This window comes from Molothrus aeneus, chromosome 7 (assembly GCF_037042795.1).
Source record: "Molothrus aeneus isolate 106 chromosome 7, BPBGC_Maene_1.0, whole genome shotgun sequence".
In the NCBI taxonomy this organism is placed as follows: domain Eukaryota; kingdom Metazoa; phylum Chordata; class Aves; order Passeriformes; family Icteridae; genus Molothrus; species Molothrus aeneus.
In genome coordinates, this window is record NC_089652.1 from 8,489,900 (window position 1) to 8,509,411 (window position 19,512).

The 19,512-nt window shown below is 36.7% G+C and overlaps 1 protein-coding gene across 2 annotated transcripts in view; it reads right to left on the minus strand.

Annotated features, from left to right (window-relative positions):
- HIBCH (3-hydroxyisobutyryl-CoA hydrolase) overlaps positions 1–19,512 on the minus strand; it is a 36,842-nt gene that overhangs the window by 2,768 nt on the left and 14,562 nt on the right. For both annotated transcript variants that reach the window (XM_066553505.1, XM_066553507.1), the window contains exons 7-13: positions 15,321–15,399; positions 10,974–11,119; positions 10,217–10,303; positions 9,000–9,058; positions 8,194–8,275; positions 3,605–3,724; positions 2,410–2,443 (exon numbers count right to left, since the gene is read on the minus strand). In XM_066553505.1, coding sequence (XP_066409602.1) covers positions 2,410–2,443; positions 3,605–3,724; positions 8,194–8,275; positions 9,000–9,058; positions 10,217–10,303; positions 10,974–11,119; positions 15,321–15,399 — 607 coding nt within the window. The remainder of the gene's footprint in view (positions 1–2,409; positions 2,444–3,604; positions 3,725–8,193; positions 8,276–8,999; positions 9,059–10,216; positions 10,304–10,973; positions 11,120–15,320; positions 15,400–19,512) is intronic.

Genomic DNA, 19,512 nt, shown 5'->3' on the forward strand with positions numbered 1-19,512 from the left:
CAGGGGAGGTGGCAGAAGCTGCATAGAAACATCATCTTTGCAGCATCAGCAAGATGTAGAAGACCTTTACAGTTCCATTTCAAGTGCACATTCCTGCACAAAGAGTTAGGAGGGTGAATTAACAGATATTTGTCCCTGAGATTTGCTGCTGAGATTGTATCCTACCTGGATGTGTTTGAGCACTGACTCCAAAAGTGACCACTTTTCTTAGGCAGTAAGGTTTGAAAAACAATTCTTGGCAACTACCCAGACCTCTGCATTTCTTAGTTGACATATTATTCTATTAATCAAGGTGAAAAATTGATACCTAATGTGTTCCAAGTCCACAATTACTATTTTATAGGAAAATGCTGATGAAATATGATCCATGTGTTTTACGCTTTAAGAGTTTTGGCTTTTCTTTAATCACTCCAATCACAAGAATCATAAACAGGGAAGACTGCCACAGCAGATTTTCAGGTTGAAAGAAAACTGGCTAAAAATAAAAAAGAAATTTTGACCTCAGGTCAAAGTAGGTTTAAAAAGCTTTAAAACTACTCCCTAGAAAGCCTTTTAAAATTAAGGTTTGAAGCAGATGAAAGGTATTAGTAAAACCTGACCTGTGGCCATTGGCTGCCGAGAAACATTCTTAAACTAAAATCTGATTGTTGTAACTCAACTTCTTTTGATGGTAGATCTTTTTGTGGTGGAGAGGGTCAATAACTGGCTCTTAAATGCTTGTAATGTAACCTTTTAGGAAAGAGAAAGCTAATACATAACACTTTTATCAATTTTATTCACAATGGTTGGTTCTGTGAAGTACTTAATAATCTCCCTTCCTGTTAAAAAGGATGCTCAGCACATTGATGGATAATGATTTTTATGAAATTAGACCAAACTACAAAAGTGATCTTGAGTCAGATTCTACACTCCTCTGCAACAGGAGAAACAATGCTAAGAGTGAAAATCTGGGAACAAGATCTATGCAGTAAGCAGAGAACAAAAGTGCTTCAGGAACAAATTATTATAAGCAATCCCCTCTGTGCAGTTAGATAGATCTTTGGTGGGTTTGTCTTTTTCCTTCCCCTGATATAGTTAAACTTTTGCTACATCATCCTGTGGAAAAGAGAAGTTTCCCAACTGCTGTTCTTGCAGCCTCTCTCTTTACAAGCAGTTTGTGCATTTCCTGCCCATACTGACAAGGGATTTGCCTTTGTACTGTACTGCAGTCCCAGATGGTTTTATGACCTTGTGCCTTGCAAGGAGAAATTCAGTTGGTGCTCCTGTGACTCTCAAACTTGGAGTTTGTCACTTCCTGAATAACTACATTTTAGCAGCTTATTTGCTGATTTAGAATATATGCCAGGAACAGTATTTTTAAGGTACCCTTGTCCCCATTACCAACATAATGAAAACCACTTCTCAACATGTGTGGTAAATTCTTCAAAGGAGTGTCTGCTAATGAGTGCTAAAGACTAATTAATTAAAGTCAGAAACTTTCCCCATGCTGTATGAATAAATTTTGCATCTCTCACCCCAGGCTATCTTTAGTACAGTGTTACTAATAGCAGCCACTCCAACTAATATCCATTCTTCAAGTGGAATTTAAACTGCTTTATAAAGACAGATATAAAACAATGAGGAGGAGGTGATAATACTTGAGTATGTAACTGTGTGAATTAAAAGTCCAACCAAAAGTTATCCATCCAAATGCCTTGTACTGTAAGCTCCTTGGAAAAAGCCTGTGCTTTATTTCATCTCGTGATGAACAGTACATAAATAATTGCTACAGCTCCCAACAGATGTGACTTTGGGTTTGAAAAACTGCACAGTGAATCAGCAGTAGGATCAAGGACAGGCTTGAAGTCTGTCCCCTGGATGAATTTGCTGAGCCACTGCTCTACTTTTACCTCTACCTCTCTTGACCAATGCCTTAAAATACTGAATTAGTTTCTGTTAAGTTTACATATATAGTTTTTTAGTAGTAAGACACTTCCATTCAGAGATATTCTGGACAGGAGGGAAAGTAAATCTTTGTTCTAACAGTTTTCTATACAAACAACTGTTTTTGATTTTGAGTCTCAAAGCATTGTGTATCTGGCTGAACCAGCTCTGTGGCAACACTAAACCTGGACACAAGTGATGCATGCAGCTACTCAGTACTGTCAGTGTTAAATGTGAAATGGTGCAACCGGGTGGATAAATAACGTTATACGGAACTGAAATTGCACAAGGGAAACAACGTGGATCTTGTGCTTTGGAACAATAATAAATTTTGGCCACACAGAAGTCCAATAAGCAAAACCTATGGAAAGCTGGGAAGTTTTCTGGGCTGTTGCTGCATGCACTAGTAGTGACTTCCAAAGAAACACCATAATTGTGAATTTGTGGGCTATTAGCTTGAGGAGTGTTTCTGGTGTGGATACTTACCTGCTCGAACCCCTTCGTAGAAGTCATGGCCTTTCTGAAAGATTATAAAAAAGAAAGCTGTAACATGACAGGTTTTATTTATCCCATCTTTCCCTATTCCACTTCTGCTTGAAATGCAAGTTCTCAAGATTCAGTTAAATCCCAGTTGTACTGTCCTTTCCTAGGCCTACTTTGTCTTTACTTATTAAAGAGCTCTGTATCTTCTTGCTTAAATGCAGCCACATCTCTTAAAATCAGTCTGACCTGTAGCTGTGCCATAGTCCAAGTTCTCTCTGTGTAACACCTCAGATCTCTTTCTAAAGAGGTTCACATAATGGGGCTAAGGTGTGTAGTATCAGAAATTCTTTTGAGAAAAGCCAGTCTTCGGGAATTGTGATGTATTCTGCAGACTTGGAACACTTTGCAGTGAAATGGAATCCTGTAAACATCCAATTCTTTTTTAAAAAAGGGTAATGTAACACTTAAATCCCTAAGCATGCTTCATTAGTAAGGGAGCCACAACCTTAGTTTTAGTCAGGCATTAGAACATCAGGATTAGACAGATTTTCACTTCTTTAAGTATTTACTTTGACTATCACAAATAATTTAATTGGACACATAAAAACCTTATTTTAAAAATGTGCCAAAACTAATATAATAAGGATGCCATGGCAAACCCCATAAGGCATTTGTTCAGGTAATTCAGTTAGCAGCTCTGTTCCACTGCAAGGATCACTTTCTCATATGCTATCCAAGTACTCAGCACTTAGTACAAATAGCACTAAAATCTCTTGCTGTGATAAATTTTTCATAGATGACACTCTTGAAAGGCAGTGATAAACAACTATTTGCACCCTGCTGCTGGGAACTGAGGCACTGAGGGCTAAGTAATTTGAATAGAAAACCTGTTCAAGAACACCAGTTTTAAAATTACAATCCAAATATGAAACTATCTACATATTAATGTTTTCATATTTTTTAATTGAAGTCTTCTACATTCCCATCTGACCGTCACTGATGTAGTGTCCTTTGCATACCATATAATAACATGAAACGTGGAAAAAGTGACAGCCTCACCCACACACCTTGATGATATTGAAAATTAAAACGTATAAATTATAATCTCTTGATGAAATCTCCATGAAATTTTTAGTCTCTGATAGACTTTCCCCCCCCCCGTGGCTGGAAAGGGACAAGAGGCTCAGCTGTTGCTCACCATGCACGCTTGGCTCAGTCTGTATTCCATCCGGAGCACCTCCTGTAAGCTCATGGAAGCTCCTTCTCTGAGCTGTCTGAGAGTCAGCTTCAAAGACGTGGGTGACATCTTATTAATAGTCTGGGGGAGACAGTAACATTATTTTGATTTTCTTCAATTTGGACACTTTTGCAAGTCTGTCTTTTGTGTATTTTAAACTTTGTGAAGTAAATGATGGCTCTCTTCCCCCTGAGCTCCCTCTGTGACACCTATGCCTCCTGCTCCCTCCCACCAAGCTGTCACATTAAATGAACTTTCCTGCATGAGCTTTGATCAGCAAGATCTCTAGGATGTGTGCCATCACTCGTGGAAAACCTAAAACTCCTAAGGTCCCATCATTTGAGATAAAATTACTACTGGCCAGAGAAATTACTGTAGTTTGAAAGACATTTTCAAGGAGAATCTTTTGATAAGTGAAGGCAAGTGTTATAAGCAATTATACTTTGGTTTTGAATATCGTATATATATTTAGTGTGAATTACTCCTAGATTTACTAGGTGTAGGTGATATTAGTATTGCTTAGCATGTAAGTTTTATTTGGTACAACAGAGTAGTAAGGTATAATAGAGAGATTGGCAACAAACTTCAAGTCATTGCTTCACCATCACTGGCAAAGACCAAACGATATGCAAGGAAGAAATCTGTGGAAGAAAATGTTAGAATAAACCAAACATATTTATCCAGGTTTCTTGTATAGGATTAACAGATACTGAAGTAGTTTAGCCCTAAATTACTTTGCTGATAGGAAGCTTGGAGGCCTTGCCTTCTTTTGACAGAAGCACAGGCTATAAATATTGTGCCACAGACAGGATTCTTGTAAAGCACACAAACAAATGCTGTAAATCTGGCTCTCAGGAGTACCCTTTGGTGAACTGTGTGCCAGTAAACAGTAGGGGAAAGTGGGGAGAAAGATAAAAATCCTAGTTAAGAAAAAAGAACTGAGCTTTAAAGCTTCATGGGGTTGTGGGGAAAAGGAGCTAAATCTTATTGTTGCTTATCACTGTTTTCTTACTCTAAACACAACCCTCCCTTCTCTATAAACCCAAATAAAAGATGTGTATCATTCATGGTACAACAGACACTTCCTGATAATTAGGACATTTTCATCACAATTAAAAAGCGGCAGATGGTATGATTTGCCTCTTTACATTATTTTCATTGCAGACATTAGGCTCCTTACCACAGCCTGAAATGGCAGGTTTCCAGTCATCAGCAGCAACATTTTTTTTCTAGCTCCCAATTACTCTTCATCCCTCCAGACACCAGCTGATACAGCAGTGACCCATTTTGCCTAGTTAAGCTGGAAAACATGTGATTGCTACACAAGCAGGAGTGTGTGGAATTGTGCCTTCAAAGCACTGGCTCTGTCGTTCTGTAACTTGCATGTGATCACTGTGCTTGAGAGAGAGAGGCTGGCAAAGAATGAGCCAACATTGGCTCCAAGTGCCAACAGTTCCTCAGTTCTGGTCAAGCTCTCCCAACAATGAGCTGCCTTTCAGAAGATTAAGAAATCTGCTCTACCTCCACCTACATCACTCTGTAGGTCCCAGATGGGTGGCAGCTCTTAACTCTGGGCCCCTTTTTTCCTGTATGATGCTCTTGCTGGCCTCATCTTTCAGCTGGACCTTTCCTCCTTTGAGTTGCACATTCTGTCATTTAGATTAGGAAGTCTTTGCTCAGACCAGGTTAAATGCTATGCATGGTACAGCCGGATGGCTCCAGGGGTGAAATGGTCATGGCAAGTTCTGGTCAAAGCAAGCACTGGAATGGGGAAGATCTGCAAACAGCACTTAAGGGAGCTGCTAGATGCACTACACTGGTTATCTTGGCATATCAATGAGGCTGAAGGTGGAGGAGGTACTGACATAAATCAAGCTGGAGGAAGAGGAACACGGCAGGAAAATGGGTAGGTGTAATTGCAGAAAAATGAGTCACCAGTGTAGCTATAAATACATTCTCTGTACAAAGAGGAGGGGATTGGTGCTAGGGAACAAGCCTGGAAAAGAGACAGGATAGGCTGGAGTGGGGAGTACTAAAATGCAAAGAAGTCTTCATAGAAGTACTTGACATGTATTCCATTATCTTTCAAACCATCGTGATTCTGACACAATGATTCGAAAAGCTCTAAGCTGAATTTGCAGTAGACTGAACACCAATAAAATACTAACAGAAGGTGACTGAATTAAGTGGCACTGACACAGCAGATTCCCTTACAAGCATAAAAGTAGGAATAGTGACTTTCTTTCACTTAGAAACCCCAAAGCCTCCCAGAGGTCCAGTGCATGACTCCCCTTGCAATAGATGAAGACCTCCATCATTTACTTATGTGAAAACCAAGTCAAGTATCTGGTGCTTTTCAGGTTAAGACCTGGCATTTACTTCACCCCACTAGAAATGGCACACCGGCCCCTCAGATTAAAGCTTTTTGGCTCATGTACATACTGAAAACAAAGTAGCACTACAAAGTTAAAGGTTTGAAAACTACTGAGTTCAAAGTGTAAGTTCCCTAGCTTTCTACCTATTTGTAGCTGGGTTCAAAGTGTGGTGTAAATCATGAAGTCGTTCTCAAGTAGAATTTTAACAACTTTATATTCTTCACACAATATTTCAGTATCAGCTATGTGACAGCCTGCCAAGCAGGCATGTTTTGAAAGTAAAAAGCAGGAGTATTGTAGGTCAATGAGAACAGGCTACATGGGATAGCATGGCTCACAGCATACTTGGATTATTGTGGAACTAGGACTTCCATTTTATTAACCTTGCTGATCCAAGGTGGATGTACCAAGGGGTACCTCCAAATTAGGATATTTGTATTAAAATTTCAGTTAGGGCTTACTTATTCCATAAGTTTGCTTATACATATAATAAATACAGGAATGAACAAGGAGAATAGGCATAGACATTGCTGTTACTAAATCAGCTGCTATGATATTTATCAGGTGGATTTGCTGTTGTTCCTGTACCTGGACACTAAAGTGAAACCTCAGTTTCTCAACCTTGCCCAATCCTACTGCTTAGCACAGCATGTCTGCTGTCAGAAACTCCTCTGAAATTTAAGTATTTGATCACACTAAAGTCTTGCATCTGCTAGAAAATGTGGGACTTGTGTCATGGGGTTTTTCCCATGAATTTCTGCATGGACTGAAGCAAGTAATACCAACAGTCTTATCTCTTGAACAGAGCAGACAATTGTTCTGAAACTCTGGTCAACTCCAAGGACATTCATTTATGAATCACATGAAAGAAAAAAGTTGTTATAAAGTCCTATTAAAGACATAAGAGAACTGAAGAAGCAACAAAATAGCCCTTTTTTGTTGTTGTCGTTCGGGAATTTAAAAAATCAGTTACACAAAATCATAACTTTGAAGTAGATGACCTAATTTAGTCATCACTAGATAACTTAGTTCTGAATTAAAACTCTTAAACAAATGTGCTATCATAATAAGGAAAAAGAACAAATAATTCTTTGTTATTTTCAACATCCACTGAACCTAATCAATATAATATGAACAGATAACATTTTTATTCTGGCACCAACTCATTTGACTGCTTTATCTGATGAAATTTGGAGTAGTAGGAGAAAAAATCAGCTTTCCCTTGTATTCAATTTTGCTATTATAAGACATATGCTAAACTTCTTGCAGTGTACTAGATGTACTGGTTGGCACAAAAATAGTCTTAGAACTTCCTTTCTCACAAACTGTTTGATAGTTGCAGTGACAATGTGTTACATCTTGAATTCTTTTTTTTTTTTAAAGTGACAGGGTGCCTAATGTGAATACTACCTTATAAAATTCCTTCTGCTTCATATCAAAGTCAGAGATGATGGATGTTTTATTTTACTATGAAAGCAGGATTTCTTCTGTGAGCTGTACTAAAGTTAAAACGACCCTTTTGCTGGAGGAATACTTCAGTTCTATCCAGTTGGAAAATTTCACTAGCTCCATACAAAACTTTTACAAGGCAGCTGAACAAAGATACTTCAAAGGAAAAAAAGAAAATACACACATTATTCATAAATGAATGTAAATTCATAAATTTTGAGGCTGAACTATGAATTATATTTGAAGCATTGCTGCACGTTTTTTGAGTAGTGACTACATCCAACACTCAGAAATTCATTAGAAAGATCAAAAAATACTTTGTGATTATAAATTTTTTTGCTGCTTACCCAAATGAGGTATCTGGAATGGAAAAAAACCAACAACACTGTTCCGGCACTGTTTTATTCCAAGCTTTGGCAACATAATGAGAAGCTATAAAGGGGAACACTTATTCCCAACAACCCCCTGACCATGAGGAGGGGAAAAGAAAGGGGAGCTTTTTTTTACTAAATTACAATTCTATGCACCATATGATGGTGCTCACATTTTGTGATTTTAGAGGAATCCCCTTGTCTGAGTAGAACTACTGAGAATCCCTCAGGACTGTGTGTGAGAACCTGAAGCTCTCAGTCCAAAGCCCTATAGGGTAACTAAAGTCTGCCCTATGATAAGAAACCATAAGACCAGACTTAAAATTTCTAATAAAAATGACATAGAAGACTTTACCTCTAGCTGCTTCATGGCAAAAGGAGAACCATCTTGCTTTAATTTTTTAACAATTTCTTCCATACTATTTGCTGAAAAAAGACTAGAGGAAAAAAAATCAGTTAACAAGCTGCTTCAGTCTCTGTTTTACCTTTGAAGGGATGTTAGAGCATAACCAGCTGATATGGCTTTTCTTAGCAATGTCTTCCATGCTGTTCAGTTTCAAGTAATTCAGGCACCTCCTTTTCCTTTACGAATCTCTAGTATTTCAATAAACCTTACTAAGAAACTATGGTATTTATTTACAAACTTCAATTACTACCATCAGTCTTAGCTGTATTTTTATAACATAGTAAATCTTTAGCTATCAGCTCCATTCTGCTGGTTTGCTGTCAGCATCTTTTATCTCTAAATGTAGTTACTGCCATCCTTCATGCAGAGATTTAGCTCTTTCTTATCACTCTCAATTTATTTCTCCTTTCCTTAAGTTCCAAGCTATCATTGGCCTTTACCCAATGAGTACTGTAAATGTGTTAGGTTACATTTCCTGTGCAATAGAACAGTTACTCTCACAAATTCCCATCCAATATCTACAGAAAATGTTCATTTTAATGTGCCATAGGCTATGAATCAGGTTACTTTGCCCAAGTATTTAATGTACTGATGAGTGAAATGTTTAATTAGCTTCAGATAAAGCTCCCTAAAGACAAAATGCTATTTAAACTTGGAGGCAATTTCTCTCACCTTATCTGTGAAATAATGTTACTAGATTTAACTTCATGTTCTCTACACACAAGAATGAAAAAATTTCAAAAATTACTGAATACCTGTTAATCTTCTCCATATGTTCATCAAGTGAAAATTCCTTTTCTTGATCAATTGTGCACTATTTAAAAAGCAAATACATATTTTACTTGGTTATTTTAGACTGAAAAGTGTATCAGTACAAAAAATTTCAGTGACTTGTGTTCCAGAAATATTTTATCATAAATGAACACCTGATGTTCTTAAGACAGTGCAATTTTTAATGAATTAAAATTCTGCAGTGTGTATATATGAACTTGGCACTATCCTGTGAATGTTAAATATGTTGCCTCATACTGCAGTGCTTTGTCTGAGCTACTGTGAATGCATATTTGTCTGGGTGGTTATCTTGTACACAAGTAATTCTGATTATTCCATCAAAACACTTCTGTGCAATACACTAAATTCAGTGCACATAAATCTACTCAAGAATCAGAGATTGTTTTTAAAAACAACCTTTCATTTTCTTTAAAAATATACAGGCCTATGTTTAGGCTTTTCTAATGGCCAAGGGAAAATGCATTTCTCTTCCTTCTCTTTTCTACATCATTTAACAAAATTTTATTTAGGCATACAAAGTGTGTGATAGATCCATTGGCCTTCTGTGGGAAGGCTGTCAAATGTTTCACATCTTCTGGCATTAAGGGGTTTGGGACACAAGCAGATGTTTCAGGAACAGCAGCTGAAGCTGAAAAGGTTCCCTGGCATTTCAGTTCTGATAACTAAAAATACAGTTTCCTCTTCCATTCAGTGTACTCTTGTAAAGCAGGATACTGCAACATATAATCACTCCCATTTCACAGCATTCTGTTTAGTCAAAATAATCAGTACTATGATGTAAATTAGCTTATCCCATTTATTTTTCCAATTAATCTTATTTATGAACTTAGTAATTACAAAACAGAAATAACAAGAGTAGACACAGCTCATTTTAAAGCTGAACAACAGCAGAGTAATTGACTGAGTAACACTGAATACTGGTTTGACTCTAGAGGTTTCTTTTGAAAGAGAACTGCAATGCACATCAAAAGAGTTAAAATAGCCACTGATTGTGAAGGCAAAACCGTTTATTTTCATGCCCATTGTTACATGGGGCTAACACAAGTATTATGGAGAGAGTGCAATGAGTTTGGAAACTCATTATTTTCAAACACAGAAAAAGATAATCAGTAGCATGGATAAAAAAATAACGTCTACATATATTTAACAATTTTGCTTGATTTCAGTAATTTCAGATTACCTTCATGTGGTAAGAGTTCAATAAATCTGCAATTTTTTCTTTTGAAGGAGATTTCAGTGCTATCAGGTCTTTCTCCAAGGCAGGTAGCTGTTAAAAATAAGGTTTAATTACAAGTAAGTAAAACCACGCTGCTTGGGTCATTACTATGGTAATAGTAGGATATACATGTATAAACACTCCCTCATCCTCCCTAACTTTCTGACAGACCTTAAAGAAGGACAAAGCAAACAACACAAGGAGACAGAGTTCATGTGTCAGTGTGGAACCACCCCAATTTAATTATGTCTGCAGTGATCAGCAAAAAGCTGCTTCCCAAGCAGCCCCCCCCACAAAAGCAGTGCTACAGCTGCAGCAGGTAAAGCCAGGCTGCACCAGCCTGAGAGGAAAGGGCATTTTAATGGAGTGTTACCTTCACTGCAACCTTTGCAATTGTATAAACCTCTAGTTTCATACACTGTTGTATAAACTGCACAATTTTTTAAGCAGCTTTATTCTGCTGAGTAGATCATGCCCTTCCAAGAGTGGAATTGTAAAAACAGCACCATTTGCTCCTTCCTTCAAGCAAAGCTGTCACCAGCTGGCACGTGTCAGAAGGACAGCTTGAGAGTGCCTCACCATGCCTGTTTGCAGGGCACAGGCAGCTCATGGGAGTGCACCTCTGCAGACAGGGGTGTTGGTACCAGGGTCTGGGGTGCTAAAACCCCAAAACTCTGTGTGGCTGTGGGCTGTGCCCTGGCCAGCACTGCTGGCACATTACCTTTTCAGATTCTACAAAATGTGTAGCAATGCCAGCCTTTAGCACATCTCTTCCTTTCAGCCTGCAGCCTGTCAGTGCGAGGTAATAGCCAATCTTTCCTGAGAGCCTTGGCAAGAAATATCCTCCACCTACATCAGGGAAAAGGCCTGCAATAAACAACACAAAACAAAAGTGAAGGGAGATCTTGCACTGATCATCACTAGCAGCAATTTTTTCTTGTCTTGTTTTCATCTTCCTAAAATAGGCACAGCATCCTTGCCCAAATTTCTCCTTGACTTGGCTTGACATTTCTGGCATCAAAACCTTTCCTAAAAGCAAACTCTTGAACACTTGCCAAACTTCATCTTTTCCACTGGCGCATACTTCACAAACATATACCAAAGAAGAATATTTATTCTATTTGCCAACAACTTGAGACAATTTTAGGTGCTTTAAAAATCAAGTGTGTTCTCAGCAAGGAAACAGAAGTGACCCAAAGAATTGTGAAATAATTTGTGCAAGCTCAAACTGAACGCTGCTTTTTCAATGAAATCTTTTATTATGATCAAAATATAAAACTAAGCTCTTGCACAGCTTAGTTTGAACAAATTTTGGGGCTAAGAATTCAATAATAGATCAACAATATTGATAGGGTCTTCCTGAAGGTGGAGGCACAAGATGCTGACTTACTACTTGGCTCTTTGACAGGATTGTGACTAAGCTAAAATTAAAAAATAATATTAAACTCTCCAGTTCAGTAACTCTCTTATATACTTTTTTAAATCTACAGATTAGGGTAATTTTTTTTAAGAATTTAATGCTGTGACTAGAATTTAAATACTTTTAAAAGTTGTATTGGAAAGTATCTACCTTTTGTTAAATAAATTGCTCACCAAAAATAAATTTAGACATATTTTAAAATGTACTTAAACTTGAAAAAACTTTAGTTTAGCTATGGATTTCAGTATTGAGATTGATTTCAGTATTTACTCTTGGTTTCAAAAATCTGAATGTATAGAAGCAGGGTCCAGTTACTACCTTGAAATCATGCCAATGAAACTGACTTGAAATCATTCATGAAACTGAAGTATTTTAAAGAAATTAAAGGTGTGGTGGATTTTTTTTCTTTCACTTTTAGAGAATGAATCAAATGAATCATGAAAACACATAAAGCAGAATAGAAATGAGCAATAAGAAACTCGTAAGGCAGTTGCCAAAGAAGAGATATTAACTGGGAAAATTCAGATGTACCTAAGGAATTTCAGTGGGGTTCTCATAGAAGATGGTAATTTTTCATTCACATGTAATTGCTTTTGTTCACAACAGCCAATGTATGTATTACAGAAAGACCCTATTCCAAGTATTTTGAGACATACAAAATTAGTGGTCCCTGAATAGTTCTCCCTCTTGGATGCAACAAGGGGAGGTTTCTTTCAGACAGCTGTCCTTCAGTGTTTCCCTGGTAAAAATCTGAATGTCTAACCCATATCAGCTTTTTTCCTCTGGTTCCCTCCTGGTCTTCTTTTTGTTCTGCTGCTTCTACTACATCAAAAGGTTGGGTTTAGGAGTCACTTCCTATCAGTTACAGCTGTACTATTCTATTCCCACTGATGTGTGTGCTGTCATTAATTGATTTATCCCTCATCTCCCAGGCTACTGAGACATACAACTCTTCTGAAATGCTTAATGCCTTGCTGATACCCTTTAAAAGCCCTAAGCTGTATTAACTCCAATTCATCACTTACCTTTTTTTTTATCTGTACTCATATTCTCAAACAGTCTATTCTACATTTTACCTTCTCAGCTTGAGCTATCACAACAGTGATGCCAAGACTTCTATTTAGTTTTATGTTTCTATTCATCTGTCTCCCCTTGGATTTCCTTCTACTGCAATAAAAAACCCAACCCAACCTCATTTAAAAGTAAAACCTATCTTAAAAATGCCCTCCAAAGCAAAAAGGCAATTACATTATTCTCTCCATCCACCAGAACAACAACAGCAACAATACTTTTTTCTTTTTGCTATACTTAAAATAATACTGATGGTGGACTACTGTTCCCCCCACTCTCCAGCACATTTCCAGAGGAAAAACATCTTTCTATTGGGATCCATAGTGTCCTTCCACTTGGCCATACACAGGAAATCAGTTCTAAATAAACTGTGAAGTTGATTAGCTTAAGTAGCTTTAGAGGCAAATAAACCTAAATTGAATGAAGGTTTCTTTAATTAAGGAATTTACAAACAGGATTATTGAAGGTCTACCTAATCCACTTTAAACTTACTTGGTTGCATAGTCTGCTATAGCTTCTACTGTATCCTTTTCAATGTTCCTGTCTTCCTTTTTCTCTTATAATTTTACTCCTGTTGTCTATGTTCTACATATTGCTCTTCTCTCAGTAACACTTTGCATTTTTCTCTTTGTTGCTGAGGTTCTCTTAACGTATTCCATACCTGATTTTTGGGTTTTTTTGTTAGCATTTAGCAATCATTTTTCAATTAGTGAAGTTAGAGAAGAGCTGCTGGGCTGCCCAGCCCATGAGCCTGTGCCTGTACTGCTGACTTGCAGTCTGCTCTCACACAGATGCAACATGCTCTGCTGTAGTCCCAAAGGTGCAATTTTGCATTTGCCAGGCAGAAGAAAAGCAGTCCTGCTACATTCTTATCTTGTTTGGCAGAGAGGGTTGGGAATTCATTACTATTGACTTCTAGAAAGCTAAAAACTTAGCAGGGATATGCAAGGAAGTATCCATTGTAAGTGTAACCTCACCCCAAAGCCCATACCTTATACTTCCATCCTTTGTTCTCCCTACCAGTGGTTTTTCCATACCTTCCTACTCCTGTGCTGCTTTCCAGTGCTTTATCTTATCTATGGGAAATTCTTACAGTCTAGAACAGCCTTTTCTTTCTATTTGCTAAGTGGCATATTTATCTATATCCTTTTATTTATGGTGGTGTACAAATGCAGAATAATTGTGTGAAAACAGAGCAGCTGAATGAATGCTTTGTTTTCATTTCACAGCAAAGGTGTCATGCCTACTGAAATAAGTGAGCACATGAAAAAACGATTAATACAGTATCTACAGAGCTAGACATTTTAAACACACCCCACAGAGATCAAAACAGCTAAGCCTTTAAATCCAAACAGATTTCAGTGGTTTTACTTCTAAGTGATCCTAAAAGGGGTTTAATTACTTTCTTTCCCAAGCAAGTTCTAAGCTTTTCCTTCACGTCTTCACAGCCTATTTTTGTTTAAATAAGTCCTTGTCAACACAATAAATCTGTGTAAAGTACATAGTTCTTGTTAATATAAAACTACTCATATCTTTCCCTTTGAAGAAGAAAGTGAAGCTTTTATTATTAGAATAATTTCATACACCAATGAACCTCTGTTTAGTTTAAAAAAATACAAATTGTTAACTTCAAATGGTTTTCATATACAGCAACTGATTATTAACTTCAGAGCTTAGAAAACTCATGTTGTATTAAAGCTTAGGTTTAGTTTACTAAGCTTTTCTTCAGCAATGAAACAATACTTGGAGGGCTGAAGTAGTTTTTGGTTTTTTCATCCCAACTTTACTTGTTCAGAAAAATTACATTATATTTATCAGCTAGCAGGAATTGCTCTAATATTTCTCTCAGGAATTAAAATGGTAACAAGCTTGCCTGTATTTGGGTGGTTTATTATGTTTTATTGTGCTTGACAGTTGCATCAGGAGAGTTTCCTTTAATCTGATTCATTTTTCTTGAGCCATACCTGTGTCTTTATGTAGTTCTGGGATACATTTCTTTTTTGAAAGAAATTTTATCAGAATTGACAAAGAAACTGTAGGATCAAACATTAGAAAACATAAGGTACATGCTGCTTTTTCAAACAAAAAAAAGGTGACACTGAAGACACTGTGATCTTGCCTAGGCACAATCTGTGCACAGTTGTGATGGGTCTACATTAATAATCTACAAGAAAAGCTGGAATTCCAAAATCTGTCTCTGTAGAATTGCAGAGTAGCTTGTGGTACACCCAGTTTGACTGACACCAATTTCCCAAGGTAAAGCTGGTGTACCTGCTCTGGGAGCTTCAGACTTATCTGCCCCCATCTGTAGCAAGACTTAGTTCTTTTTAAGAAATAGTTTTATCCTGACATCCTTTGTGTCAGTCTATACAGTTAAGAGGCTCAATGATCAACTCCCAGAACAGAGAAGTTTCTGGTAATTTAACAGAAAATACTTTCCATACATGGTAATCTCCAGTTCGCTTTTAAAATGCTTTCCCTACCACCAAAGCATTCAGTCGAAGACATTTCACCCTGATTACACAAACAGTGAAGCTCTAACAATGTTAACAAGTGATAATTTCTTAAAACACTTACCTATTGCTGTTTCTGGCATGGCAAAAACAGTCTTTTCTGTAGCAACTCGAAAATGTCCATGGACTGAGACACCAACTCCCTACACAGGCAAAGGACACAGTTATAAAATTACTGGTAAAAATAATCATAACCACAATTGTGGTAATGATTAATCATAAAAATAATAATTCTATGTAGAATACCTCTTGCTTTGTTTTGTAATTTAAATAATACTAGATTTACCATGTGCAGCTCAACAAAATATTGAAAGAGCTTTTATGGTTCAAACACTAATAAAGTATCATATTATCTTCATCATTTGGCTGAAATAGCTTTTTCTATGCTTTGAAAGATGGGTGAGTCATACAGAGAATAACTTCAAAAAGCCATGAGTGACTCTGTTCTCTCCACTGGACTACTAAGGGAGTTGACATCCTTTTGCTAATGTTACTCCATCTATAATTTTTGCACCTACTTCAAATCATCACCAAAAAAAAAAAACCCCAATACTTTTGAAAAACACATAAATTTCACAAAGTTGTTGTCCTAATACTTTCAAAATAATTAATAATTAACTATTCTTCTAATGTGATAATTACCTACATTATAAACACAGAAGTATTTCAAGCAGAAAAAGCCTTCGGCATTATTGATTCAAATTCAAAATACGTGGTTAGAAACTAAATTTTTTTATCCTGGGCAGTTGTGTTCACCAAGTCAGTAATAGTATTCACATTTCGAAGTATCTAGCACAATTCTCTAGCAGCCTGTCATAATGAAACCCTTCCCTCAAAAGCAGAAGAGTTTCTGGTGTTGTCTATGCCATATTTTTGGATTTAGGTAGTAAGCAGCAACAAGCTCCAGTTTAAAAAAAATAATTTTGCACAAAATAAATTACTTTAGATAAATCTTCAAGAGGCAGACTGATAAATAAAACAAAAATATTCAATGTAATCCAAGAATACTTAGATTATAGGGTACAACCACAACATTGTCAATAGAAATGTGTGTTTGATCCTATCTGGAGACAAAACCCTCTGCTGAATAACTCACAAGTCATTATTTCACACAAATATTCTCTCTTTCATCCTTTCCACCATTTCAGTTTGCTTCCCTTCCTCACTGTTAATGTTCCCTTTACTCAGACCTTCCAGCCATCCATGTTTCTTATTAAAACTAAAATATCTTAAAAATCGTTGTCCAAAATAAGCCAGTGTCTGATGAGGATATCATAGATTTTAAATAACATTTTAAATTGTTCAAACACTAGAAAAAGGGCACTTTACCCAACTAAGGCTATTAGTCATCACAAGTATCTTCCCAGTATTTCATACTTCCCACCAAAAACAGTGAGATTAACTGGATGATACTCCCTTGGACAAGCAATATATATTTAACAGGTTTTTAAGGTGAGAGTAGAACTTCTTTTTCTTTTGCTTATTTACAGAGATCTTTGGTTGGGTTTTATGTCAAAATTTTTTAAAAGCTTTCTCAATTTAATATCAAGTAAATTTCCTCTCACCCTTCCCTGGCCTGTCTTACAATTCTGCTCAAGAAGAAATTAATCTATTCCATTAGGGTGATACACAACTAAATCTGAAAATGTTTTCAAGTTTCCTCTGTGTAATGACTGCCACTCTGCCACTCTCAGGTTTTAATATAGATGTATGAAGTTTTTAAGATTCCAGTTTAATTTCCTGAGAAATGCACCCATAGAGTGAGTGGTTGCCAAACTCAATTTTATATTCAGGAACTAAGCCAAATGTATTCACACGAAGCACTGCTGTTCCAGGGAGGCAAATGGGATTTGAGCAAACATCTGAATCCTATTTGCACAGGGTAAAACCCTATGTCTCACCCCTTATCTGTCCTTTAGCCCTTTCTCTGAGCACTGAGCAGATCTCATCTGTGCAGCAGCAAGAGCAATGGGCCTGTGTTTAGTTGTCCTGAAAATGCAAAGCTGTGTGTAGAGCTGCCTTCACTCCTAAAACAGCTCCAGAACTCTTTAATGAAATGGAAAAGTGACTTCATCACTTCCAACTTCTTTAATGTCATAATAGCATATTTTCACTGCATTAAGTAAAGCCTGCTGTTATTTTTATGCATGTTCAGCAATAACTCTGCCTTTTTTCTAAAGCTAACCAAATAGCAATCATGCCCATTTTGGTCTTTCTAATGCTGAAATTAGTATTTTCTTATCCCATATCTAAAAATACAAATACCATCTATCTCAAAGCGTTTTTTCTGGCTTGTTTTCTTGACAATCAGAATTTTGTTTAAAGATTCAAGTTTTTGGCTTGAGTATTAAGTACCAAAGATTTGAGTGTGAATTCCATGAAGGGAGCTTCTCTTCCAAGCTTGTTCTTTTTTTAGAGTGATAAAAATAAATGGCGGGTTCTAATAATAGAAAGTTGAAAGATGTAATTTTCTTTTGAAAGAAGTAATTAAATCAGATTTCACTTTCTCAAGTGCTTTAGCCATAATTGGATTTGTTTCTAGATAGCCTCCAAGTTTTGTACAGCCTTATTTCTGATGTATATTTAAGAGACTAAAACTATATTTTCTTTTTATTCATTTTAAAGAAAGAGGTGCAAATATGTTCTTCCTTCTTTGAAGATTGTTTCTAAATAATCCAGTACTGAGAAAAGATTTTGAAAGAAAAATTAGTTAATGACGCAAAGCCCAGTAATTTCTTTACTGGTGTTCATATTTTTTGTTTATTTGTAACTTCCCAAGTGGTTAGCATACCACTGCATGTTTAACCTTCTAGATGTAACACAAAGGACAAATACTCATTAGTTTAATACATCCTGTGTAAAGAACAAACCAGTCAGAAGTCTAAATGCATTCCTCTTTCATTTCTGGATTTTCTAATTTTATTTTGTTTTCATTTAGCTGAACTCTTACATAGCTGGAGTTCCCCCTAGGAAGACCCTTCACCACCATTAAAAAATCTTATGTGCTCACTTCACCAGGTACTTCCAGCATTTACACATACAAGTCTTAAAACTATAATATCTTTATTAAAATACATTTTATTCTGCACTGCCAGGGTTCTACTTTTCATGATCTTATGTACTAAAGCTGATTTCTTCCTTCAGACTTCTCCGGGGTAATACACTCCTGTGGTCAATCAGGCTTTTACTGCTGGAATCTTTTTTTTCCACTGACAGCTGAATTTTGTAAAGGGTACTTACAGAATGAGACTAGGAGTTAAGGAGAATAAAGAAATTAACAAGCAACCAATTTAAACAACTGGGCTGGTTTTGGCTGAGATAGAGTTGGTTTTCTTCACAGTAGCTTCTTCATGGCATGGGGCTGTGTTAGTCTCTGCATACCTCAGGGAGGCACATCATTTTACAGGCAGTTCAGTTTGAGTTCAGCAACAAACTTATAAAAAAGAATGGGGAGTATCTGAATTCTATTTCCCATACAAGACTGCCCATTCAATGCTGTATTTCAAAAGTCATTATGTGACTTTGTATAGAAACTTCATCACTGATTTCCTTTTTTTTTTCTCATGATGGATACAGAACCTTATTACAAGTATTTTTCTAATGAAAAACAATGTGACCAGCAGATGCAGAAATGAAATACAACTACTGTGACTCTTTTGTGTCCCAAAGGCTGTATTATCTTAAATTGAGAACGACCCACCTTTAGTAAATCAGAGAATTTAGAGAAGTTACTCAGAAATTGAGGGCCACCACAACAGAGAACTACACAGAGGGAAATAAATTCTCCCTTCCTGCTCACATATAGAAAAGCAGACCTGTGTCACAGCAAAACCACACGTTACACTTGGCTATTTACTAAATAATCTACTCACACTGTAAAGGAATCACTGCCTAGGAATGCTTAGGCAACACATTAAAAGAAACATAAATAGAAAAGGTCTTGAGGGATGTTACTTGTGTCACTTTCAGCAGGCTGGTAAATAATTTTTAGCTGTTTGAGTAAGCAGTGTTATGATAACACCAATATTGACTGCAGTGAAAGTCCTTTTGTAACAGCTCCCATCAAGTGACTACACTTCCTACATTTTTAACTGCATGAGAATAGCTTCTGGCAGAGCTAGAACAAAAAAGAAATGTAGTAATCAACTAAACAGAATACAACAAAGGGCAAATATGTCTGCATACAAATGTGCAAAAATAGCCAGCAAAAATGTTTTCAAAGGCAAAGTGAGCGAGTGGAATTGATTCAGGAGGCA